The sequence below is a fragment of the Anser brachyrhynchus genome (genome assembly GCF_964034855.1).
Source record: "Anser brachyrhynchus genome assembly, chromosome: 7".
In the NCBI taxonomy this organism is placed as follows: domain Eukaryota; kingdom Metazoa; phylum Chordata; class Aves; order Anseriformes; family Anatidae; genus Anser; species Anser brachyrhynchus.
This window is the reverse complement of record NC_137701.1, coordinates 36,814,520-36,840,940: the sequence shown is the minus strand read 5'-3', so window position 1 is coordinate 36,840,940 and position 26,421 is coordinate 36,814,520. Positions and strand designations below refer to the sequence as shown.

At 38.1% G+C, this 26,421-nt stretch overlaps 1 protein-coding gene across 6 annotated transcripts in view; it reads left to right on the top strand.

Moving 5' to 3' along the window:
- LRP1B (LDL receptor related protein 1B) overlaps positions 1-26,421 on the top strand; it is a 553,237-nt gene that overhangs the window by 117,398 nt on the left and 409,418 nt on the right. For all 6 annotated transcript variants that reach the window (XM_080600673.1, XM_080600668.1, XM_080600674.1 and 3 more), the window contains exon 3: positions 25,075-25,212. In XM_080600673.1, coding sequence (XP_080456799.1) covers positions 25,075-25,212 — 138 coding nt within the window. The remainder of the gene's footprint in view (positions 1-25,074; positions 25,213-26,421) is intronic.

Here is a 26,421-nt window from a genome sequence, read left to right as displayed (position 1 = left end):
ATTATAAGTTATTTGGTGGATGGATAAAAGGCATAGGGATTCTTCCATAACCCTTTAACAACAAATGCTATGGGAAAAAAAAATAAATCTTCAGCCTATCCAGACACCATCAGATTATCTAATGTTGTCTTGAAATACATCCTGCAGCTGCATCCTCTTGACAAATAATCCACCCTCTGCACCAACAGTGTACTTCAAGATAATTGGCTGAAATAATCTTAGCAAATAATTATTTGGCCAATTAAAGCTCTTAGTCTGCAGAAGTAGTGAACTGTGAATAGATTTTTAATTCCAGTGAAATCCTGAAATTTTTAAAAATGGAGGGAAGGTAATGAGCATCTTAAACTCATTGAGCAAATATTTTCTTTTGAAAAGACTGAAAAGATGCAAGTTTTTCTTTCTGCAAACACTTATGGAAACCAAATGTTATTCAGATTGATATTTAAATGGAAAAAAAAATCACTAAAATGAGTGATGAATACTGACATACCAAATTTATAGGGTTTCTTATAGCTAATGTTTTTGTGGTTCAAGATTATCTGTAGAAATCAAAATGTACATACAAGGGCCTGCCCTGTTCTATGAAGAATTTTCCCTTTAGCTCTATGTTAAAGCTACCTTAAAATATTATTCAAGAAAATATGTCAAATAGAAACCAAATATGGCGTATGTCTCCTGCAGCTGTGGAACAATCAGGCAATTTATATTGACTCTAGAGCATGTCACCACCTCGCTACTTTAACTCTGAAGAAACCAGAAATGGGGGTTCTTTCGGAAGGAACATCTTTCAAAGGACCTTGTAATTGGGCAAGGATAATCTCATACCTGAAATATTTCCTTTATGGTGTTTATTGCTACTGGAATGACTTGGATTAAAAATGCTATTGCAAGCTAAGAGAAAAATTTAAGAAGCAACCAAGAACTATGGGGAAGTCTACCTGCTGGAATATATTAAGAAAACAGGCAACTAGTAAATGGAGATGGAAACAAAACTACAAGAGTAGACCGAAACCAGGAAAATGTAAAATAAATAAGGTAGCAAACAAAAGAGTATAATCAAAAACAGAAGGAGGCAAATATTAAAACTAAAGTGCTTTAAGGGCAAGAGTGAAAAAAGTAGCTGAAAGCACACCATTTTTCAGACAAAAAGGGGGGCACATTTGCACCATCATGTTCTGGAGGGCTTTGACTGTAGGACAGAAGGCATCTCATGATGAAAATGACTCCCATATTCTTGTTTTAGTTTTTTTGGACAGCTACCAGTGTCAGTGAAAAGCTTTCAATCATAATGTGTAATTTGGGTTAAGAAAAATGAGACATAACTTTTTGACGAATCTTGTGTCAGCATGTACATGGATGTAGATTTCAGTTCTCTCTTACCTTCTGGTAGTCTGCAGAGAAGTTCAGATTTCAGTAGCATGAACTTAGCTTAAACTAAAAGTGGATAAAAATGTATTGGAGAGTGAAGATTTTAAATTGAATTGCACTTTAGAATACTGTAAAGGAAACCTCACTGTTTCTACTTAGTGTCAAATTAAACAATTGAGCTTAACATTTTAGGAAATGAAAAAAAAAAATAGCTTTATACTTGATTTTTGTGTAACTCGCTGATGCCTCAGATTGGAAGATTCACCAAATTGTCCCCGGAGACCATCCAGCTGAATCCCAGCGGTGACTCTCCAGGCACACGTCTTGCACACCTACACTTCTAAAATACTCTGTAGCATTTCTTGTGAATGCAAGCTGTCTTGCTAGTGGATTTGTGAGAACAGCATGACGTTATGTGAATGACTTCAGTACAATGTGTAGCTTATCCAATGGGGTTCTGATAGGGTTCTTCCTTAAATATCCTTATGCTGCAATTAGCTCTCAAGTTTTCTGGGAGCTGAATTCATCTTGCCGAATGATTAGGGCAAGGATTCGCCTTTGCAAAGATTTTTTCTTCTTCTGTATTAGTTTTCTGCCCGCTTAGCTCAATGAAGATGACAGCATTTCTGACTCCGTACCAGCCTGTGTCTCCAGTAATGCTTTAGTTCAGTCCAGGGTTGTGTGTTTCTTAAGCGAATAAAGGAGATCTTCCAGTTATCTGTACAAATTTCATTGATTAAAGATTAGTAATTTTTCAAGACTGGTCATTTCAGAACAGAAAGGACCAGTCTTGAAAAATTTTGTCTCCTTGCAAATTTGTCTCCTTCTCATGTGCATTTGTTTAAATAGAGAGAGATCATGTTGAAATAGTGTGAATTTTCTTTGTTCCTGAAGTTAATGATATTTTGTGATTATTGAAAGTAATGGGTTTTACAAAATTTGGGAGGCAGGAATGGAAGCAGGGAGGACAGGCGTCTCTTTTTTTCCCTTTCATCTCCTCTTGTTAACTTGAACACTAGCGTACAGAATCTCTCAATATCAAAGTCAAGGTTAATGTCTGGCTGTTTAACCCTGTCATGGAACAGCAGAAAGAACAGCAAACAACATGGAGAAGCTGGGGAGCCAATCCATCCATCAGTACAATCTTTGTTTCACCCAGCTGGTACCCAGAGGCTGCAGCTTGAATTACAGCTGCAGGTAACCTTGATCTGATCTTTAATTTAAGTAAAAACATCTTTACATACCAGCAATTAGACCAAAGCAAATATCACAAAAGGGTGTTTAACAATCCAAGCTGCAATAAAATTCACGAGTTGATGGTTGTTGGGGTTTTTTGTTTGTTTGTTTGGGGATTATTTTGTGCTTTTTTTTTCTTGCTTTCTTGCTTGCTTTCTTTTAATTCATATGGCCTTTTATTTTCTGCTTGAAAACATTCACAAACAGTTTTTTATTCACAAAGTTGCACAAAAGAAGTGGTACGTATATCTCTTTGAACTGATGACTGTCTTGACTGAGAAGAGACCAGAGCAGGGAAGGGATGGCACTGGAATTCAGAAACCAGTTGTGTAGCACCACGAGGTAACCAAATAGTCAAAAGGCTCAGAAGAAACTTATGCTGGCAAATATTTTGCATAAGTGATTCATCTGTTTTTGAATAAGGACTAGTTATGATAAATCCCATAAGGTCACAGGTTTTCTCTCGCTTGGACACATTGTTCATGGGAAATAGTGAATCGTATCATCAGTTAATTCCTCCTTTTTCAGAAACAGCCATAATGGACCTTTTTACCAGTGGGGTAGGATGTCTTTGCTTGCGTATGTTTCATAACGCTGTAATTGCCTTGATTTCAGGGAATTTACTCATAATTTATGTTGCTACAAATAAAAATAACGTAGTACCTACTACAGCAACACAATCCCCACGTAATTATATAGATAATAGCTATATTAGCCTTTTAATATGGTACTTGGAAGTCTGGAATAAAGACCATCAACTGCCTTGTAGAAAGGTTAGAAAATATTAATGGCTCCAATAGAAAAATCTCAGTTATGGGTCTGATAAACTACTCAAAAAGGTATTGTGCATGCTCTTCATATGTAGTGAATTATGCATGATCTTGCAGGTATTTTAGCTTTTCTGTATTAACTACTTGTATTTAATAATTTACATGTTGTCTTTCCATCAATATACCCATGAGACCCTGATCTGTTTTTTGTTTTTGTTTTGTTTTTCAAATTAAAGCCTCAATGGTTATGTTTAATGGAGCTAAAAATATGTTTCAGAAGAATGGGAGGGACATACCAGTATTGACATCTCTTCCTAGAATTCAGGGACTGGGATGAAAATCATCTTAAAATCTTGATCTGAACCACTCTCATATGAAGATTTTTTAAAATAAAATTTTCCTATTTTTTCTCATGTTGTTTCTTGATGGATTGTATAACTATTTGTGTTTCCAGGGAATTAGTGGTTCCCATTTTTTAACTATTATTATTATTTGAACCAAATGGTGACCGTAAGGGTCATAATTGTATTAAACTCCATAAATAGTTATTATTTCGGGTGAGAGGCTCTGGTGGAGTGCTGTTAGTTGCGCTAACATGCTATATAATTAGTAGCAACATTTAATTTAAAGGCAAATGAGCTGGGTTGCTGCTAGTGTTGGCTTCTTGGCTGTGTGTTCCAAATGTATGCGTGAACGATTTGTCTAGCAACGAAGTATGCTTCAAGCTGGGAATCCATCATTTTAAACCATTGAAAAAAAAAGTTTTTACATGAGGAGTGGCTTGTGCAGAGTGACTTAGTGACAGTTTTCAGAAAAGGTTCCTCTGGCTAAAAGTTTGTGGCGCCTCATTAAAGGGTCAGCAACATAAAAGTAGCTGTTGCTCTTGAAGACCCAACCACTGAAAGATGTATCCAAGCCAGTGCTCTCAAAGCTTTTTTCTGTTATAAATGTAATTACCGTTATTCATCTTTCCTGTGGCTGTTCTTCATCCTCTCAAAGCGACTTCACATGTAATATTTTGTATCTTTTTACTGACATTTGCCTTTTTCTTTTTGAAGCCTCTCTCTGTCACTGTAAATGTTGTTTTCCTATGCTTTTTGTATGCCTGTATTCTCCCATCTAATGCAGAAAGAGAAAAATCAATGATGGGTATACTTCTCTATGCACTCTGTGCTCTCTATTCCTTTCATAATTCTGTTATTCTGACATAAATTCAGGTAGTATAAGAAAAAAAAAGTATATCCCATCTGTCTGCCTACCCGCCTGCCGATCTGCCCACTTATTTATCCTCCTACCTACCATCGTACGATGTCCTGACGACCAGTGAGACATCCTCGTCTTCCCTTACACCTTCTGTTTTGCAAAGTCTAACTGACTCATTTCAGATGGGAGGGTGAGGGCTTTGGATGGAATGAGGCCAAGGATTTCGATCAGAATCAAATCTGGTAGATCCAGGCATGGGGAGTTTTGACTTACTGAAAAGTTTGACGAAATGCAGCTTTGTTTGGGATTTTTAGTTTACTTTTTTTTTTGGTGTAGGCTTTAGGTTGCGAAGGGGTAAGTAAATTTTCCTCTTTGCATTTTCTTTTAAGGTTGTTTTTATTTATTAAGCACCAAAACAAGGTAAAAGTCTCAGATCTCTGTGCTGGCCTAAAGAATAAATGTCAGTGAGCTCTGTGCACCGAGGGACGTTTTCTCCTGAGATGGTGTCTCTGTGCACTCACTGCAGCTCTACGAAAGGCTGATTACAGTCAGATCTGACAATCATTTGAATCTCTGTGCATGTCAACAACTGTCCTCAGACCCGGGGTGACAGAGAGATCTCTAGCTGTCTGGAAGCAGATGTCGAGCCACTCAAGCAGTCTTCCAGTTGCTGAACATAGATAAGTTGCATATCACGTTAGGTCAAGGGAAGAACTACTTGTGAGAAGGCACAGTGAGAGCTAGGTGAAAAAGTGAGATAACAGCTGGAAAAGCAGCTTGTCAAAGCTTCAATTCCTTCAAAGTGTCAATAAGTATAAAAGCATTTGGATTTTCTACTTTAATTAACACAGCTGCTTGTGACAATACGGCCTTCAAACAAGCTGTCTGGCTTCGGAAATTTTCATCTCGTGGTTGCAGCATTGCCACAAAAAAAAAAAAAGGAAAAAAAAGGAAAAGAAAAAGAAAAGATACGTGTTTGAAGGGTAGCATGCTTGGCTGAATAGGAGACACTTACAAGAATCAAAAGTGATAATCCGTTTGTCTACCATGCTGTGCACTGCTGCCTTCCAGGATGAACGCGATCAAACTTTGCTGTGCTCAGGGGATGTCGGAGGTTTTGCTGGCTTCCCAGCATCACCGCTACCGGATTGTGGTCCTATCAAACTGCTGTAAAATGAAAAGCAACAGTAGTTACGATGTCTGCAAAATTGCGTGCAGGAGGGGAGGACGGGTTTAATTCCGTACAGCTTTCTACTGGGAAGCTCTTAGAAGACAGACAGAATTAAAGCGTTTGGTTGCCAGCTCGGTGAGTGCATACATATGCCTCTGCCTCTAACTTTCAAGCTGTCTCTGATAATGAGAACTATCCTTCCATAAAACCCGGAGGGAGATAGCTGAGGAAAAAAAAATAAAAATCATTTTAAGTCATTTTCAAAACTTGGGGGAAAAAAATACCCCTTTCTTTATGAAGCAGTTTTGCCAAGTTCAGTTCAGGCATAAAATCAATTTCTCCCCATTGAAAACTGCTTTTCATTTCACTGAATTGTAATGTGCGCATGACAGGGAGGGTGGAGCTGCCTGTCAAGGCTGAAATAACTCTTGCTGCATCACTTGTTCTTGGTCTAAAAGTTACCTGCCTGATTACACTGCCCTTCCTTCATAGGAGAAATGATGGGAGGCAGCAGAAGGCTCCCAGCCCTTATGAAAATTGATTATTTGTTTTCTTCAGTTCACATGAATGCTATATTTAAGATAAATTGTCAAAGTCTGGTAAAAGAGGATGATTTCCTGTAAATGAGGGTAAATGGGGTTATACACCAGTAAAGACTTGCAGCATAAAATACAACAGAGCCAAGGGATAAATGTGGCAATAACAACCAAGTTTCTCTCTGCAGATATTTATGCGTCTGTGGCACGTGTCCAGCACAAAGCAGATGGTGTCTGAAATGCTGAACAATTTAAGCTACAGGCTGAAGAAGTCTCAGCTTGCCCATTAAAAACAAAGCAAACCAAAATTATTTTACTTACTGATCTTGCCGATGTGGCCTAAGAGCTACAGTAACGGGCAATGCAGCCACCCAGGACGGAGTCTCAAAAATATGAATTGGTGCAAGGCAAAGAGTTGTGGTTAATCTGGATTATGTTGACTTTGGTGGGGAGCAGGAGGTGCTGTGTGTTGGGAGAGAGACAGCGCATGACCAGTATCACTTTTAATTGTTATTGACAGAGTTACGGTGTCAGGGAGTCTGGAATAACCAGAATATGGGCAGAATATTCCTCAGGAATGTGGATGGAGAGCTCAAGACCATGTCTCTTCTGCCCCAGCTGACAAACATGAACTTGATTGCAATGTTCTGGGCCCATTTGGGGGTCATTTTCCCAAAGTAGAAAAAAAAATTTCTTTATATTCCAGTTCCTGATGGAAAGGAAGAAGTAAGCTGTAGCAAACATCTAATGAATATTCATAGTAGCAAACTGAAGGAAACTCTCAGTAAAAAATGGGAAACTAAAAAGGGTCTAAGCCTTATAACCGAAGAAAGGGGTCATTCAGACATCTGCCTGCATTTCACTACAGACTGTTTTATTGAGGTCTGTTGGGAAATCTCCATTTTGAGAGAAAAATGATGACGTGTGCATTCTGACTGGAACTTGTGTGGCACAGGGACTTCCTGAAGCTGGTGGAAACAAAGATTCAAAATAGTTTAGAAAAACAAAGTCTTGGTAGTAAATAGAGTTTTAGAAGTGAGGTGAAATGGGAAGTCTGAAGAAAAAGAAGATTAATAATAATGTGTGGTTGGTGACCTAAGAAGCCTGAGATGCCATTGTGAATACACATCAAGAGGAAAAAATGGATTTAGTTAACATTTAGATTTCTTTCTTCAGATATAAAAGGACACTAATTGTATAATTTGCAGTTCGTGTTCAGAAAGGGAAGAGATTTACTGTGAACTAAAAGCCTTGCTATGAAATAGCCATGCAGGAGCAAAATTGGCAGTTCTGCACAATAAACCAAGCATGAATTCCATTACCTCGATGGCACAGTCGCTCTCAAAGCAAAGCTGGCTGTACACTGCCCCCAAACAATGTACAAGGCAAACTGCGTAGCAGGAAAGAGGATGTTCAGCACAGCAGTTAGTCATCAAATGATGGAACGCCCCTAAAAAGAAGCTGAATGATGAACAAAACGCTGTGCCTGTCTTGAAAACCACTTGCTATACCAGTTAAAATCCTGCAGTTAAAATCCAGAATGTCAGTAGTCCAGCACATTGATTTTCTGGATGTAAAATGTATATTTTGAATTATTTATTGAGAACAAAAAATTTTTGGAAACTCGGGATGTCTTGTTTTTTTACCAATCTAAAAATAGGGTTTTGTCTTTTGGCACCTAAATCTGTGGACATCTTTGTTCGGAAAACATCGTAATTTCTCTAAGAGCTTCACTGGACACTAAGGAAGTTTACTTAGTCCTTGGATTGAAAATCTTTCGGGTGACGGTACTTGTGTCTACATACCAGGGAAACAATGTGAGAGCTTAACAGGTTTGGGACTTTATGGAGCTCTACAAATCTATTTGTGAACATAGAAATATAGTTATTAAATATATGGAGAGATACATAAGACCTTATTTTTTCAGCTCATTAAGTAAGAATCTGTATTTCTAATCATTAATCAAAATCTGCACACATCGTAGCTCTTGAAAGAAAAATAATTCACAAAGATGTTGCAGTAAATGTAGATCTTGATTTTGTTTTTATTTTTATTTTTTCCTTTTGCTGCTTGCTTCTGTTACCTAATCTATTGTCTGTGATCCTGGTTTATACGTCCAGTGTTATTTTGACTATGCAGATATGAGTTGGTATTAATAGAGTTCCTTTTTTTTTTGCCTTTAATATCAATACTTGTGGATAGATTCTGTAGTTCCTCAGTAGGTAGTGTATGGGAGAGAAACTTTTAAAGTTTCTTTAAGTTTCTTTAAGTTCTTCATGTTCCAGGACACTCATGAGCTACTGCCTGGAGCAAGGAGCCTCACAAGTGTTGTTTCTAAAAGTAAATGGGAATGGCATTTCTGTTTAACCATAAAATAAAGTCCTTGAAATGTATTTGGATCCTGGTACAAAGGCCAGGAGCTTTACTTGTTACTGTTCTCCTGATAAAAGGAATGACCTCGAGGCAGACCCAATGCAAGCAGTGTTGTAGGAATTAAGATTCCAAAGAACAGATCAGAAAGTTAGATACCATGTTTGCAAGGAAAAATGGGTGCAGTGTTTTTACATGGTGATCTCAGTTTCATTGCCTTTCTTTTAATGTGTACAGTATATGCACCTAGGTAAAACCAGTGACTGCAACAGAAAGGAATGTGAAAGGCAGAAAATGAGTCAGGACTAAAGAAGCACCTAAAAGTGGTATTTTTTTATTTTTAATAACATCCCCCCAAAATACCAGAAGGCAGAGAGAACAAAAGATGGGAGCAAGGTCCCCCTAACAGCACACTGACTTTTTCCCCCATAAAAGCATCCAAAGGACAATAACAGAGGAAAAGGGAAACAAGTCGTCGTTGGAGTAAAGAGTTCTAGGGGCTGCGACTGTGCCTCACGGTGTGGGCTCCTCTTATTTTTAATCATCTCTAGCATGGGAAAAGCAAAGAGCTCTGTGAGGATAAGCAAAAGGAAGAGTTACTTCCCTCCAGCTCCATTATTTACTTATACTCTTTATGAGTGACACATATATGTCAAAGGTCAGGAAAAAGAAATTTCCTATGTCCTTTTAAAACTGAAACAAATTTCAATAGTGCAAGAATGAAATGTCATATTTGAAACAGTAAAATGGAGTTAAAAAGTCATCCTAGCTCCTGTTAGCTGATCTTAGATTTAGGAGGGCATCCAAAACTTAGCACAGAGAGTGGACAAACCAACTGGTACAAATTGTCAGTAAAACAAATACTGTTGGTGTCTGAGAACAAACACAAAGTTCACTAGGGAGAGGACCTGATGGTTTTTCTTCTTCACACAAGAATAACGAGGTGAAAAGGGGTAGTTTGTCTCAGTCCTGGATCCCTACAGGCTCTTACTTCTTAAATATTATGCACATACAAACAGCGCTGCTGCAGAGTATTTGTACAGGAAAAGGACAATTCTCAAAAAGACAACTGCATTAACATACCTGCCTCCATTTTTTTTCCCCAGTAAAACATAAAAATACAATTAAAAACAAAACAGTAAGTTAGCAGCTCCCATGCTTCTTAACCTGCAATTCATTTCTTTGGCTAGGAAAAAATATTCAGTTTCCTCTTTGCCTTAGGGCTACAACAGTAGTCACATCGCTGTAAGCCTAGATTATACCAGCTGGAGTCGATGATCGAGGATGGTGGATTTAAAGTTTGTGGGAGCTGAGCTGGCCCCTCTGCCACGATGCTAGGCGAGCACCTCTGCTTTGGGCTGTCAGGTGTCTCTGCACTGTACCGTTGGGAGGTGAAAATGGACATCACCGTCAGAGCCTGGCAGACTTTTCCGATCACAGTGTTGGATTTGGTTGTCTAAATATCTCCTAATTTCACTCCACCTGCCTCGTATGCTCTGGATCTAGACCCAGGAGCTGTTGTAAATGTGAGCAACAGTGAACAGACACAAAATTAAATGTTTATAAAAGCCCTGAATGATTTTAAGGCAAAACATTTGTGGACATTGGCTTCTTTATTTTTAAAGGAAATAAGAGACATTGAGGTATAAGAAAATGAACATAATAAAAATAAATGAAGGCATGATAACTAATAACAAATAACAAATCTTGCTCTTTGTGGATGGTGCTTTAAATTAATAGGAGTTGAGCCTTGATGAAAGCTAAGCAGTGTCAAGAAACAAAGAAACTTAATAGACATGTTTATGTTAGTTTTTGGGTCTTAATCTAGAAAAATACAGCACAAAGGCAAACTATTGCGATTAATGGGAAACCATTGTTGATGCAGCCATCTGTAAAAGGAATCCTTTAAATATGCAACTTCTAAAAGTCCTTAGGAAAGTATTCAGGTAAAATATGAATATTACAAACCATTCTGAGCTGCTTTCATCAGAATAAAGTGACTTTTGTGCCTCACCAAATGCTGGAGTAAAGCAGCTAGGTTCAGTAACCACAAAAGGAATTTCTTGAAATTATATTGAAGTAAATGAACTACTGCTTCTATAATCTGACTGTAAAGAGTGTAAATAATTCTGACAGCATTCAAACTCACCCATGCATCCTCTGTAGCTATCAGATACATACTTTCCGTCATTATTTAGTCAACCATTTTAGCCTTTTCTTTAAACAGTAGTACCAAGACAGTATCTGTTATGTTCTGTCACCTTGCTGGAAAATTTCTACTTCTTATTTAAAGTGAACAACAAATGTCCCTACTAAAAGATACTTAAATTGCAGCACTTATGCTGAGCTGCAGTACGACTACCCACTCATTCTTGTGACTTCAAGGAGGAGAAAACTTTGTGTCCTGGAGAAAACTGTGAAGCAAGTTAAGCTCAATGTGATATCCAACCAAAGGAACAAAAAAGTTCTGAAAAACTTTTAAAATGTTTTAGGTCATAAAAAGTCATAAAAAAAATGGGGTTCTTGTCTGCAACACCTGGTTTGCATACTTGGCATTTCTCTTTGATGGACTAGCCATACTCTATCAGATAGCAAGGGGCCATTTATCTCCTGAAAACATGTATTTATCTTATTGTAAAGGTAGGGGATCTCAGGAATGAGTTCTCATGTTGTAGGGAGAGTTGCTCAACACTGATTCATTGGTAGTATTCAAGAATTGAGTCTTAAAGATTTTTTTTTTTTAAGCTATAGTAGAAAAATATTCAGTTTGGTGTCATCAGTGTCAGCACTGTTCCTGAAGGGCAGAGTTCTGTGTCTATACACACAAAGCTCTGTATCGAATTGGAGCTGAAAATACCAAGCACATACCAAAATATTCGTGTATACCAAAATATCTGTATTGCTAAGGATATAGTAGTGGGAAGGATAATATTTTTGTGCTCAAAATTTGGTGAAATGTTTTCTATTTTTTTATAATTATGAAATTATGGAGATAGTTGTGTGCTTTTCATGTCTAAATCTGAAATGATTTGCTTATAATTCTACACAAGAACTTTAGTTTGTTTGCTAATTATATTGAATTTATATTTATTCAGTTTATTGAATGCTCCTGTAACTGTTGAATCACAATATATTAGGACAAGACAGTAAAAATGATCTAAAAAGAAATTCCACCTTTATTCTGACAGAGTAACGTGTTCTAAACTTTGTATTATATATAAAACCAGTATGATATACATCTTGTTTATAAACCGTTTTGTCAGTTTCTTGGGTTTAATGTTTCAAAGTACTTCAACTATACATTTTTAAATCTTAAATCTTGACAGTTAAAGCCCAATATTGGGGCAAATGGTCTTAATACCTATCATAAGTCCAGCTCAGTATGCTCTGTTATGATTAACTGGAATGCTCTCCACTACTAGTGTTACACTTGTGGAAGAGAGAAAATACTTTCAATAAACCGTTCCTATGTCCGTTATAAGACACAACCCAACATCTCCTCATTGCTCTCTTCAACACTCTAATTTTACCTAATTGGCTTGTCCCCACAAACTTCTGGTGGAGATACATAAGACCTTTCTAAAAGCAATACGCACAGCTTGTTAAGACAAATTCTCTTCTGCATCCATTTTACCTTGTAGTCTTTCTCCCATCACTTATAGATTTCAGTGGAACAGGTTTGATTTTATAATTCCATAACAAGAAGGTGGTTTGAAGCTTTTTAGTCTTAATAGATTGAAAACCCAGGACTTTTAAAATAGCTTGGATCTACTGTAGTAGGCCATTAGAGAAAACAGTTTTGTTTGTTTGTTTAATATAATTGTTAGAGACTTTCCTGGGACACATAGCTGTCTGCTAGACCTTGACGAGCACTGCCGAAGGCTGAATTATTTCATGAGCACTGTCTCGAGCTCCCTTGAAGGAAGTGATTTTGCTGGTCACAATGATGAATCTCATGGTTTAGCAAAACTCCTTTCCTGAAGAGAGAAGAGAAAAAAAAGATTGAGAAGATGAAGGGCAAAACCCAACTACTTTGCAGTGAAGCTTCTTCCTGGGAATGAGCTACTGGCTCTTGCTGTGTGGCCACGTGCATTGCCAGGCAGGAGCGCCTCATCCGGATTGCACTGAGGCTTGTAGGGTTGCTCGCTACCCTAGCAGTGATCATTCTCATTCAGGCATAGCAGGTTTCGGCCACACTTCCCATGTTGCAATTGTATCATTACCTTGAGTTTATGGTGTTGCCTTTAGAAGTAATGCTGTGAAAGACGGTAAAAGGTGAAAAACTGAATGTGGCCTGGGATGTCACCTTTCTGTGCTATTTTTCGTGCATTCAGGTGTTTCCATTCACTTCCCTTTGCCTCTTCCAAAGTCCCTGCACTTCTAGAGTCCCTTCCCTCTTGAGTCCCCTGAATTGTTCAGCTCTTCAAAGAAAGTGGTGAAAAGCCTAAAATGCAGCACAAGCAATGAAAATCTCCATGTTCCGTTCTGAAAAACTGAAGAATTGGCTGATGAGGGAGGAATGGTTTCTGTAGCTCTCCTCAGGTACCAGAGCTTAGCAGGAAAATAATATTTTGTCTTTTTTTTTTTCCTTTGTGTTTCACATTAAATTGATCCTTTCTTGTTTCTTTGAATGGACCTAAATACGGTTCTTTCTTTGCTTTAGTTTCCTTGGTTGGGATTATGGTAAAAGCCAGGCATGAGCTCCTGGAAATTCCAGTGTGCTGGAATCTTATTTTAGTGGTGAACTATATATATATATATATATATATATATATATATATATTCAGACACCACTAATTGCACTAAAAATGACAGTTAAAAGCATTACCTTGGATAAAGCCTGAGCACGTCAGCCCTTTGCAGTGGCTGCAGGCTGACAGCAGAAGCAGCCCCTGGGAGCTGTTCCCATGAATCTTACTAGTCCAGTCGTGGGGGGAGATCTGGCTGGAAAGAGCTGGAGATTGCTGGTTTGTTCACTAGGCCTTGCTGCAACTCTGACTAGCGTCGGTTCTGTGCATCCACCAGGCTGTTTCTCTGGTCACTTCATTTTTTTTGTATTCTGGAAAAGATACAGCCAAGTCTGAGTGAAGTTAAATAAGGCCTCTTTAGGATCCTTCTAGGTGTACGAAAATGAGGAGGGAAGGTTAGCTATGCTATTTTGTAACTTGGAAACATATGAAACTCATTTTCCTTCTGAATTGTACTACCTATCACATTGCAAAACCTTTCACAAGTCTGTCCAAACTGCTAATTTAATGTTTCCTATAAGTAATACACAATATTTTTTTCACCTGTCCTAATTTTTCCTATATGAGTTTTGGTCTGCTTATACATGTTTCTAAGGAAGTGAAGGTATAGATACGTGGTGAGAAGTGGAAAACAGCAGTCAGAGGGGGCTGACAAAAACACGTCACTTTGATATGCACTCCAGTACATATTACTTTCCATTTGAAAATCAAAATGTTCCAAGTAATTTTATAGTTACAGTCCAGTGATGAATCCAATAGGACCTTCAGTATCTGTGCAATGGGAAGCCCCGTAATTATCTTTCTGACGCCGAGTATACTGCAGCAAACCTGAGTATTTTATAGTGTTAAATTTTGTACTCAGAACAATTAAAATTGGTTTCCATCATTTCAGTGCATGACTGCATAAGAAGAAACAAGTCACACAATTTATTTTAATTAGAGGTAGTTTACATCTATGTGCCTGTGTACAAAATAAAAATGAATAACTTTGATTGCAAACTACCTAGCTCATTTTAAAAAATGCATGAGATGTATTTCTAAGTTACTGCGGTAAAGCTGAACTAAACATATAAGATAATCTTTAAAATGAATAAATAATGCAGATTTAATAACTTTTTTTTTTAATCAAATACTTAGGAAATGTTGGCCCTCTAAGCTAAATTTTCACATGGTTATAGAACACAGTTATACATTTTGATGGTAAAATTCTACCCCAAAATCATAAATAAAACATGCATGTAAATCCTAACATCATCTACTAAAGAGTCTTAATATGTTGCAAGCAAGATGGAGACTGTTTTGCTGTTTAAAATGGGAAGTTAAGGTATCAGTGTATGTTTCAGTCCTTTCTTGTTTTTAAAACACTTGTGTTTTATTATATAAATCTTGTCAGACCTGGAAAGTTTCATGCTATTTATGATTTCAGAACTATTTCTGGGTTTGAATTCCGGTTCTACTGATGCAAATGTGAACTTGGTAAATTATTTCTCGGTCCATAGACTTTTCTGAGGTTCTCTGTGTATGCATAAATGTTCATAAGATGTGGGCTACAGAAGGAATTTCTTCAGATTTCTAGCTCTTGTTGCAGATATGATCCAGTAAATAACTCTTACTATTTCCTCGTTTTAAAAGAATTTTCACAGTGTAATGAAAAGATGAGCTGGAACATGACAGAATGGAATGCATATAGATGGATAATGTGTGTAAATGTAATCAAACACATTTTTATAATGTCTGGCAGCACTAGTATTCGGCAGAGAATCGGGGATCATTTTAGGTTGTGTCCAGCCATTACACCACTGCCTCGTTCTATAAAGACCAGGTATCTACCTGCCTTTTTTCACTGACATTTATACACAGAGGTTCTATGTAAATATCTATAAGTGTAGATGTGTTACAATATTGCTGGTATTAGGTACTTTAATTGTGTAAGTAATTAACACTTCTTTGTTCACCTCATTATCATTCTTCTCAAACTGAGACTCTATTAGCAACCCATTCTGTATTGCACATAGACATCAAGTCATTACAAGAGTTGACACAAGACAGCCTTGAGATGTGAGACACTAATTAAGTAAAAATCTCCAGATTAAAAATAGGTTCCTTATAAGTAATGGTGAATGACCATCTACATAAAATAACAACAACAAAAACCTCCTTTCTTTCTTGATCATAAAGTCTTGCTTTAGTGTATTGTAGTAAATCACCAAAAAAAAATCCATTAACAAAGTTTTTCTGTTTCTCCTTGTACAAAGAATATTAATTATTTTTGCTTCCCAAAAACTGAGAGCATTTTTTCACCTCTTCCTACAGTCTACATTGACAAATATTTGACAGTCTGTGCTCCAAGAATAGACAGGGAATGTACATTAACAATGGGTTTGCATATGTATAGGCACATACAAGAATCTTCCTTTGTATTCTGATACATCCTACATACAAGGGCATAATAAGACTGTGCCTTAGCTTTTTAATTTTTAGGGACTGTAGCAAAGAACATAAATTCTTTCTTTCTTGGCATCTGTATGAAGAAATTTTACTGCACAAGTTGAAGCTGCGGTCATTGAGCAAGTATATAAAAATACTAAAACTTATTGAGGCGTAACTATATTATGCTGGGCAGTTGTGATGGAAGATCCTAATGGTGAGGATTGTGTTATTGTTGCTTTTAATCAAACACCGCTGGCACGCTGAGTCTTGCAAGATAAGAGATAGACTTGATTTTCAAGAAAAGTTCATGGTATGTATGTCCTCTTGTGAGTTCTTCATTCTTCTTGCTTTGAAACACAAACCTATTTTCTCTACAGCTAGATGTTTTTATTAGTATTTTCTGCCTGCAAGGAGTTTTGTTTTTTTTTTAATAATTCCTCTGAGAGAATGCATTTTTTTTCTTGACTGTGTAATTTTTCAAGGTTTTTCCATTTATGACAAATTCAAATGAAAACTTAAGGGTAAAATTTAGGAGAATTTAAGATAAATTAGAGGTTTAAAACTTTGCAAGACCCATTTCCTATATTTATATTCATAACTGTAGTGCATTATAGAATGGTGAATGGGAAAGTGTGATTTACTGTATTGACACACTAATACATCATATACGCTCTTTTTAATGCATTATATGTATGTACAAACACATGTTTGTACATACAGACTCTATTTATAGAGTCTGTAGAACGACAGTTATTAAGTGTGGGGCAAAAGTCAGAGGTATGTACAGAAAGACATGAGTTTTCCAATACCTGGTGAAGCAGTAGAGAGTAGGTTTTGATTTATGCAACAGAAAAAAATTAAGATATTTACCTTAAGTTTAATGAAGGTCAGAATTTTCTAATCTGATTCATAGGGCTGAAAATGTCTTAGATATATGCACTATGCCAAGTATACATATATATATATATGTGTATAGGTATGCCTTACATTATCCTATGACAGCCCTGCTGGTGATTCCAATAAAGATGTTTTCACTGACATCCGAAAAAATACAAGAGCTGAGAAAAAGATTTCATTGCAACATATTTGTCTTTTGGACTTTAGATCCTTGTCAGTTCATATAGAAAAAGCAGTTACATCTCTGCATTGCCTTTTCCACTAAACTTCGACTTTGATCAACTATGGTAGTCTTTAAGTGCTAAACTTTATTAATTGATTGATTTATTAATCTTCTGGCACAGCGTGTGAACTCTGTGGAAAGAATGCTTGGAACACTCCAGGTGACTCCCTTCTACTTCCCCTCCCCATCTAATTGCCCAGCTGTAGTTTCTTTTCTTTTTTTCTGTAACCAGAGGGGCTGCAGAAGAGTTGGTAGGCGGATAAGTTTTGGTGTTCCGTATGTCACCATTTATCTCTCTGACTGTCCCAAACCATGTTCAGAAATATATAATAATATTTTTAAAATCACATTCTTCTGTGAAGGAGCCATGAAATGGCCAAATTTAAAAGCTGTTCTGTGAAAAAAAAAACCAAACAAAACAACAAACCCAAAAACAACAAAAAAAAACAGTAGTCTTGTAGAATTATGTTAGATGGGCTTTGGCCAAGCAGGTGGTGTTCCCTCTTTATTCATAGGGACAGTTTTTTGTCCAGATGAATTCTCTATGTGAGGTCATTTTTGGATGCAAAATGCCCACCTGCATTTACGAATCCAGGTGGATTTTGTTGTTGTGAGCTCATTTTAATATCACCGGTCAGATTTCCTCGGTGGATGTTACAGCTTTAGCAGGTAGATTCCTGTCAGGCAGAAATCCTTTAAGATCCGGCCCCGATTCTGATGGTTGACCCCGTTGGTCTGATCAGCTGCAGGAGAGCTGCGTTGTGACTGCAGCCCTGTCCGAGCCCACGTGTTCCCACAGGTCCAGGGCTGAGCTGGTTTATATTTTCTCTACATCTCTTTTTGCTCTTCATCAGTTTTTGTGCAGTCTTTAATATCATTTTCCTCCGTCTCTCCAGTGGCTACCAGCTACATTACAGTAGAAGAGCTGAGTCCTGTGGCTCTGTTAATTATTTACATCTGTGTAGTGAAGATGAGCAAGTGTCTGACATGCAGAAAGCAGCGATCAGGGAAAACAGAGCCAAAGGGAAGTGTTTACTGGGGAGAAGTCTCAAAGAGAGCTACTAGCAGTCATTGCAATAGCAGGATGCAAACGGTGCTCGTGTTTTTAAACACAAGGAAGCATTTAAACAATTAAACTTATTGTATTGTATCAGGTTTAGATTGTCTGTTTGCTTTTCTCTGGTACTTACAAAACCGTATAGGCTAAAGGGAAAAGGCTGAGTTGTATAAGCCCAGTATCCGTATGCTGTGTTTTGCACCTGTGTATTCCTTTGTATTCAATACTAATAGTAAATCCAATAGTAAAAGACTGTCACAGGAGTATAAAAATTGGAGCTTTGTGTGCAACTATGAGGTTTGTTGAGCTTTATGTTTGGATATTTTTTTGAACTATTTAATCTACAGTATCACACGACATTATAAACCATCCTTTGGAAGCTAATTTCATTTTTTATTTTTATTTTACTATGTACTCTTGAATGACTGAGTTACACACTGGAACTCTAAGCACAGAGTGAGATCAATGCAAATACTTGTTTGGATCTGGGAAACTTTGGCTAGAATAGCTGTTTCTTGTCCCTGTGCAAAGCCCGAAGAGCCAAAGCTGTTGAAAGGGAAGGTAGGCACTGGAGGGCTGTCCGTGCCCATACTCCTCCCTTCAGAGAGAGGAGGGATGAGGTGCTCGGCACAAGGTCTGCAGGGGCTGTGAATCAACGCTGATTTCAGAACTGCGATGACTCAAAGCAATCTTTTCATTTCTGAAGTTCTGCAGTTTCTTTGTTGTTTCTATTTCAGTATTGCTTTCTACAGGCTTTGGCAGTCTCACCTTATGTTTGGTCACAGGGCTTGCAATAAGTATATTCATTCATTTGCACATTCCCAATCTTTCTCACTGCTGCTGGTTCTATTCTTTCTAGTGAAATACTATTTTGGAGAGAACATGCTGTATTTGTGAGGTCAGAGAGAACAGCTATTGTTCTGCCTCGAGCAGCACAATATTTTGTCTGCTTTCTTCTTCTTTTCAATCACCCATACTTAAGCATAAGTGTTTGTTATTCTTTTACTCTGGTGGGCAGCTGAATACCTAAGTTAATAGAAGGTGACTTCAAACTTATACTTACTGTCAGTCTGTGTGGTGAATAAAGCACAAGGATAAATAAGAGAAGAAATGAATGAATAAGGGTAACTTATGATGCATAAATCCTTATTACATACGAAATCCCTTGCATATATGTAAAATAACAAAGAAAAAAATATGTTAAGTAATTTTCATAAATTAATCCCAATGTTTCAAAGTCCTTGTATTTAGCTGTGCATTTAGTTATACTATAGATTTGATACCTGTGTGACGAATGACTTTTTAAGGCAGTTATGATACCATGGGATATGATGTGTGTTTAGTTTGAATTTAACACTACCTGCAAATGCAGAAAATGATCTGTAGTATTCAACCTCTTGGAAGTTTTCAAGCATTGAGTATAAAAAGAATTAATCATGATATATTAATCATGATAATAATGAAGATCGTGAAGAATAGACTGATGTTCACATTAATCCGTAGTTTTTCTACAAAAGCAACCTCTTCTTAATGTCCATAATTTAGCCTTAAACCCTAAATATTTTTAAGGTATATCTTGTTCTGGCAAAAACCAGAAATATCTCATTTATTTAAGATGTTGTAATATCAAGATTTATAAATGATAAGCACTACTTAAAACCCTGGTTATTGTCAGAGATCTGTACAAGACCAAACTAAACCAAACCAAACACACAGCGCAGACGACTTCTAACACTTTTTAAACTATGTCATATATTTCCTGTTACTTTGGCTGCATGGGGCAGGTTGTTTGCTGTTAGCAAGAGCTAAGAAGAGTGAGTCTTAATTTTCTTAATCACGGAATAGCAGGGACTGGAAGGGACCTTGAAAGATTATCTAGTCCAATCCCCCTAATAAATTCTTTGGTCTTAAAAATCTTATACTGCACCCAGAATGCCCAGCAGAAATGGCATACCAACAGTGCCACAGGGATGCTTCAGGGGAGAAATGGACCCGACAGTCTGCAGAGAGTGTTGGACAAACCACAAACCGTATTGTACCATAGTGGAGTATTTTCATTTAAGCCTATATTTATCCAGAGGGATCCAGAAAGTTGTGCAGATTATCGTTTCTTAAACTTTGGGCCATTTTGGCTTAATTACAGTCATTAATCTTCTTCATTCATCAATACTGCAGAGAAAACCTAGGTAGCTGTTACAGTGAACCTTCCCTAGAGGACCACGTGCTGCAGTCAGAACAGAAAAATACATGTTTTGGTCTGGTATTTGCATCACAAATATCAGTTTTGTCTTTGGTTCAGATTCTGTCCACTGCTGGATTGGTGCTGGAGGTGGACACCAGTACAAAATGCCTTCCGTGGGGCTCCCACTCACATGTGCAGACAGAACTGAATTCAAGGGCTGCTGAACCCACAGAATAGGCTTTGTTATGGGTGACTGCTCACTGTTTGGGTACCTGACTCCAGGAGGACCCCTAGGAGAGCAGGATGGATCTGTTCATCACTGATGTACGACACAAATGTAAATTTTGAAGGCATCCCACAGGTTGGAATAATTGTTTCTTGTGGCTGAGGACAGCTCAGGATTAGAGCTGCTGGAAAAAAGCTGGATCTCAAGTAAATTAAATGCGTTTTAAAGGATGTGCTACATTTGTCTACCTAGTCTGTTATTTAAAAGTGCAAGCTACTGCCTAGCTGCTTATCTGAGATGTTGAATGAAAAAAACACTTTGTGAAAACCATCCTGAGAAAGACAAAGGTGAAAAAATAAACTCAGAACTAGCAGCCTTTGTGCACTTTTTATTTTATTTGTTTGTTTTTCTTTTGGTAACAGCTGTCATATATGAGCATCTCTAAATGAGTTTGCAAGAAGTGAGGGTGTGTTTTTAACTATAATTTAATGAATTTTTGTGGACCTTGAATTTGCATTGAACACCATGGCATTCTTCCTTCTGTCTGGCCATCTCTACAATCTTTGCAAACATCTTTTATTCATACTTTGTAACTCCTCCGTAAAGTTAGCACTGAATGTTAAATTAAATTTGGAGGAATGTTTCTAGAAGGAAATGTACGTAATGAAATAATGTTCACCCATAATTTTGGCTGATGAAAACTACTTGCACCTTGCTTGTGATAACAAAACCTAGTGGAAATAATCAGCTTGCATGTTCTCAGTTGCATCCTCTAGTTGGAAATTTAGTATAGCCTGGAGCAACGCAGGTGCAAATGTGGTTATAAACGAGCATGAACTCAAGACAGATACCGTGTCAAAAGTGTACGGTGAAATGTTTCTGCTAATTCTGACAGTGGTCTCTAACACCTTATCATGTTGGTTCTTTGGAGGAAAGCAGGTTGTGTTGGACGTGGCGAGCATCCCAAGGACTCTCCTAGCTCTTCTCAACCCCCACTGAATGAAGGGCAATTTTGCTGAAGGGACACGAGCTGTGTTCACTGTGTATTGCCTGGGTATGGCAAAACCACAGTGTTGGGTTTTTCCATGCTGAGAAGGTGGAGCAAGCCTTGACACAGGGTGACCAAATCAGAAATGGTCATCCTGGCCAAGTAGCCAAAGAGATCTGGATCTGAAATGTATCCCTGTTTGCCTGCTTTCACTCCGTCTGTTCCCAAGGCACAGCCAGCCTTCTGGAGGATCTGGGGAAAGAAGCAGAGAGCTGCTCGCCTGGCCCTGCCTGACCGTCCCGGGGCCGTTTCGAACCCTGGGACCCTCACAGGGCCTGATCCTGTCCCGTGCCCACCCTGGGCTGGCCATGGGCTGACCCCAGTGAGGTGCCCACTGCCCGGGCTCCTGTGCAGTTACACCACAGAGGTGGTGCCCGGTCTTCTTCCGAGCCAGCCCAGAAAGCTGCACAGAGCTACAGGAGCAGGCGGCTTCAGTCCTCTGCCCTCCAAGCGATGTCGTGGTGCGAGCGTTTGAAGTGCTGGGGTGCTGTACTGCCATAATTGCAGCCAGCAATTTGACTATTTTTCCACCAACCTGCAAGGCTATGAATTATCGTGTCTTTCGAAGGGAAGAAAAGACATCATCCGTCTTTTATGTTCTTAGCATTCTCGCACTGATGTAAAATACACTGAGATTATTTTGAAGAACACTTTTAAATTCCTTTTCCCAAAGTTCACTTGATAAAACTGCCAGAAGTGTCTGTCTGCTCGAGGAAAATGGGAGAGGAGTAAATAAGATAAGGAGCTGCTCATCTCTGTTTGCGTTGGATGTTCCGGGATGTGCAGCGGCGGGGTGGGATCCACTCGAAGGAGCGTGTGCTGCACCAAGAGCACAGCACCACGCAGCCTGGTGCTCAGCTTCGGGTTTTTAATCTATGAAGATGGGGAGTTTTGGGCTGCTCCTAGGCCTTGGGACATGCTGTCTTATTCCATTGACACTATTGGGTAATTGAGACCTGTCATTTTGCAGACAATTCCCCCTTTTATGGGACTGGAGGTCACCTCCTCGTGTAAGTCAATTTGACGAAAAAGTATAGGTGAATTTACCTTAGTCAATCACCTTAATAAGTTAATCCCTTCTATTCAGAACCTTCTTGTTTTCCCAAGTGATGAACTAAATCTCTCTTGAAAACAAAACATTGTGAGCAATGTTCCAGTTTCCTGGGACACTGCTCCCCCTGAAAGAACTACAATTTAGGAAGCCCCCTACTACCGATTTTAAGTTAGATAATATATTTAAAATCGCAGTATATTTGTGTCCTGAAGGAGACTTTGTATTCTAAAATAAAATGCATCAAGTCAAAATTAAATACTGAAATCTTTAGACATATGCTTATCAGCTTTTTCCTGTTGAGATTTTAAATGTTAATGAAGAGATTCATTCTTTTCACTCATTATTTTTAGAAGAAAAATACATGGGCTTATGTTCTTGGTCACAGATTTCAATTTTCTGATTGATTGTGATCTGTGAATGCTGAAAGCACTCTAGCAATCTTAGGTTTATACGTAAGTAATGCAAGTACCATGGCTTCCATACTTCACAGATGTAATTATTTTTTATTTTTATTTTTTATCGAATGTTCTCTATTTTTAAAGAAAAAGTAGTTTTCTTTTCTCCTCACACTCTATTCACAGTTCTCCAATGCAATGAATAAACAAGCTGTAACTGACAAATCAGATAAGTAGTTTGGTTTTGTTAAATTTTAGGTGCCTTCAAGTCCTTATGGAACTGAAATGGGCATCAAATTAAGCATTCCAGTTTTATTTGTCCTAGCTGACACCGAGCATTTGGCCCTGCACAGTGTGGCTGGTCCTGGAGGACACCCGGCACTGCCAGAGATTTCAGGCACAGTGTGGTGAGCTTTGTGTGCATGGGATGCTCCATAGGATGAAGTCTCCTACCTCAGTGGGGAGAAAACAGTAAAATGCCAAAGTCCAAGCAAAACCAACAATGACGAGAACCAGAACCTCACCCAGTGGCTGTGCTGCCCAGTGGGAAGGGAAGAAGGGAAGAGAGCTGCTTCACCCTCGCCTCTTGCATCCTTGCCTGCTGCTGGTCTGTGCCAGTGCTGGGGGGTCACAGCTCTCTCATTCTCAACAGATTTTGTTACTACTGTCATCGTATCCTAACACGGATATGATAAAATATGGATATAGTAAAAATAATGCATGCCAGACAGCGTACTTTCAGCCCTGTGCACATCACTCATTTATCCCTAGGACGAGTGCACTGTGCTCTGTCTGTCAGTGACGGAGGTATCGAGGATGTAATCAGTGTCACCCATCAGAGCCAGGCAGGAGGGACACCGGGAACCCCGGGAAGGGTGCTGGGTGCGCCTGCTCCAAATGTTGGGCAGCCTGCTGGCGTGCAGGGTGGCAGTGAAAGGTCATGCTTCAGTCTTCTAATCGGGACACTTGTTTAAAGTAAGGATTTTTATTTCGTTGGCCATGCTAAGAGCTTTCTGTACTTGTTTAAAAATCCTAAATGCCCTCTGGAGCTCAGCTTCACTTTGGCCTGCTGACTCCAAGAGACAAAATCTGCCAAAGCTGAGATTTTCCCAGAGCTCTCAGCTTCTGTGTGTTCTCTGTCCTTCGTCTTGCAGTTAGTGCCTTGGAGAAGGTGAAAGCTTATTGCACCTGAGCATGGTGCATCCTAGGTGATATTTCCCTGGAGGACTGTTAAAAGCTGTCAGTTTAGCGCAGACCCAAGGCTCTGACACAAGCAGGCAAGGTGCTGCAAGTTGTTTCCTGAAAACTTCCACACCTCTGCGTGTCTCTGTGTAGCTCAGTTACTGCGCATAAGTTATGTACAATTCATCCTCTATACGAGCTAAACCCTTCAGACCTACATGTGCTCTGTAATGTGTTAAAAATCTCAAAGTCCATCTCATGTGAAATTATAATGTTTGTTGTTTTTTAATCATTCAGAACCCTCACAAAGTGATAAACAACAGAGAGCCTTGAAAATCCCTCTCCTTAACGCTTCAGAGATAAGGGAATGCACAGTGATTGCATGGGGATTGCATCCCCAAGGGAGCTATCACAGCACCCTTATCCTCCCCTGCCATCTTGTACTGCATGGCTCCAGACTCCTGGGATGGAGGGACAGTTTCTGTGATGTAATGCAGCCATAAACGTGTAGCATTTATATGGAATTCCATAAATAGCTAAGATTATCCATATAGCAAAACAGTGGATATTGATATAAGTACCCATTATTCTTATGACCGTAGAATTCCCCACACTGGGATTCACAAGGCAGTTGCAAATCTATGATACTTCTTAACGTTTGTAAAGTTTAATTTTAGCTTCTGAAAAGTTTAACTTGAAGAAAAAAAAATGCAGTATTTTATCACCTGTATTTTGGGAAGTAATCTTCTTTGACCCCTTGATTTCCTTTTAATTGCACTAATCATTACCTGATGATTTTAATTTTCCTAATTACAGCAATGATAATGCGCCAAAAGTCATCAGAATGGACTGATATGTGGAGTGTTGCCCTGAGATTCAAAATGGGAATAGTATGCAATATAGAACTTTTTTTTTTGCCTTGTTGTAGATACAGAAGTATAAAAGTATATATAAGAAATGTTCTGTGTCTTTTTTTAGGTCCTGAAGAAGTGGATTTCAAGTGCACCCTGAATTATATTTCCTGCATTGGCACAAACAAATGCATTCACTTGTCCCAGCTCTGCAACGGTGTTTACGACTGTTCAGATGGGTACGATGAAGGAGTACATTGTCGGGGTGAGTAGATTTCCTGAGGAAAAAATGTTTTAACCTGAAGTCTTTTACTGTATATTTTCTTGAGTTCAAAGAGAACTAGAACTTTCTTCTTGGGAATGTATATACATATAAAACAAAAATTAATTTTAATCTACATTTCAAGTACTCTTAAATTTAATTAATTAATTTTATTTATTTATTTTTATGAAGCAAATGAGAATAAAAATTACATGCAGGGTTTCAGACTTTTATTAAGATCGTATGATGGAACTGGTTATTCCAAGAGAATGATGTGGAAACCCTTTATTAGGAAAAAAAAAAGTTGCACAGCATAATGTTTGCCAGAATTTCTTTTTTCTTATGATTCATTTAAACAAAATAAAATATGAAAACAATACTGAAAAAGACGTTAGATTTGCCATGAGTGTTATTTTGCATTTAGAGCTTGCTTATGGGGACGATTTTATTTAAATTATCAAATGTTTAGGAGCGTACTTACCTAATTCTGGCAATGAGAAATCCTAAATAGAAATTGGTGTAGGTCAATTTTTTTAACGCCTCAACTGTAATACTCAGAAGTTTTATTAAGCTTTGCCTTGGGGACAGTTATGGGGCTGTCATTTTAAGCTCAAATCTAGGATACCATCAATCATTAACATGTCAACTATTTTCAATCAGTAGACTTCACTGCAAGGCAAATAATTGCTGATGATCCTTAACAGGACTTATGTTCAAAAACAGAAACTCAGGAACAGGTTCTGGGACTTCAGCTAGAATCCAATGTGACAATATACAGGAAAAGGTACAATTAGTGATACAGTTCAGAAAGTTAAATTAGAATTTAAAGGTTCATTTGGACAGATTTCCAGAACTGTCATAGTAAAATCCAAGCCCGCACCAAAAATAAGCCATATAAAAAAATTAAATAAGGAACAAAAAATGCCACCTGGAATTAATCAGTGCAATACTGCTGACTTCACAAAACTACAAATAGTTATTTTTACGTAACCAGGTGAGGACAGAGGCTGTCATACAATATATGACAATTCTTATTCACAGTGATGGGAATCATTTCTTTTCTTGAAGGCTCTGCTTTTGTAGTGCTTGTTCAACAAGCATTATAGAAAAATCAAAATTTGTGTCAGCATATTGATTTTAGCACTGGTTCCAGGATCCAAAAAAAAGTTAAATTGGCCAAAGCAATACTTGGTCCCTACTGAGGCTTTCTGT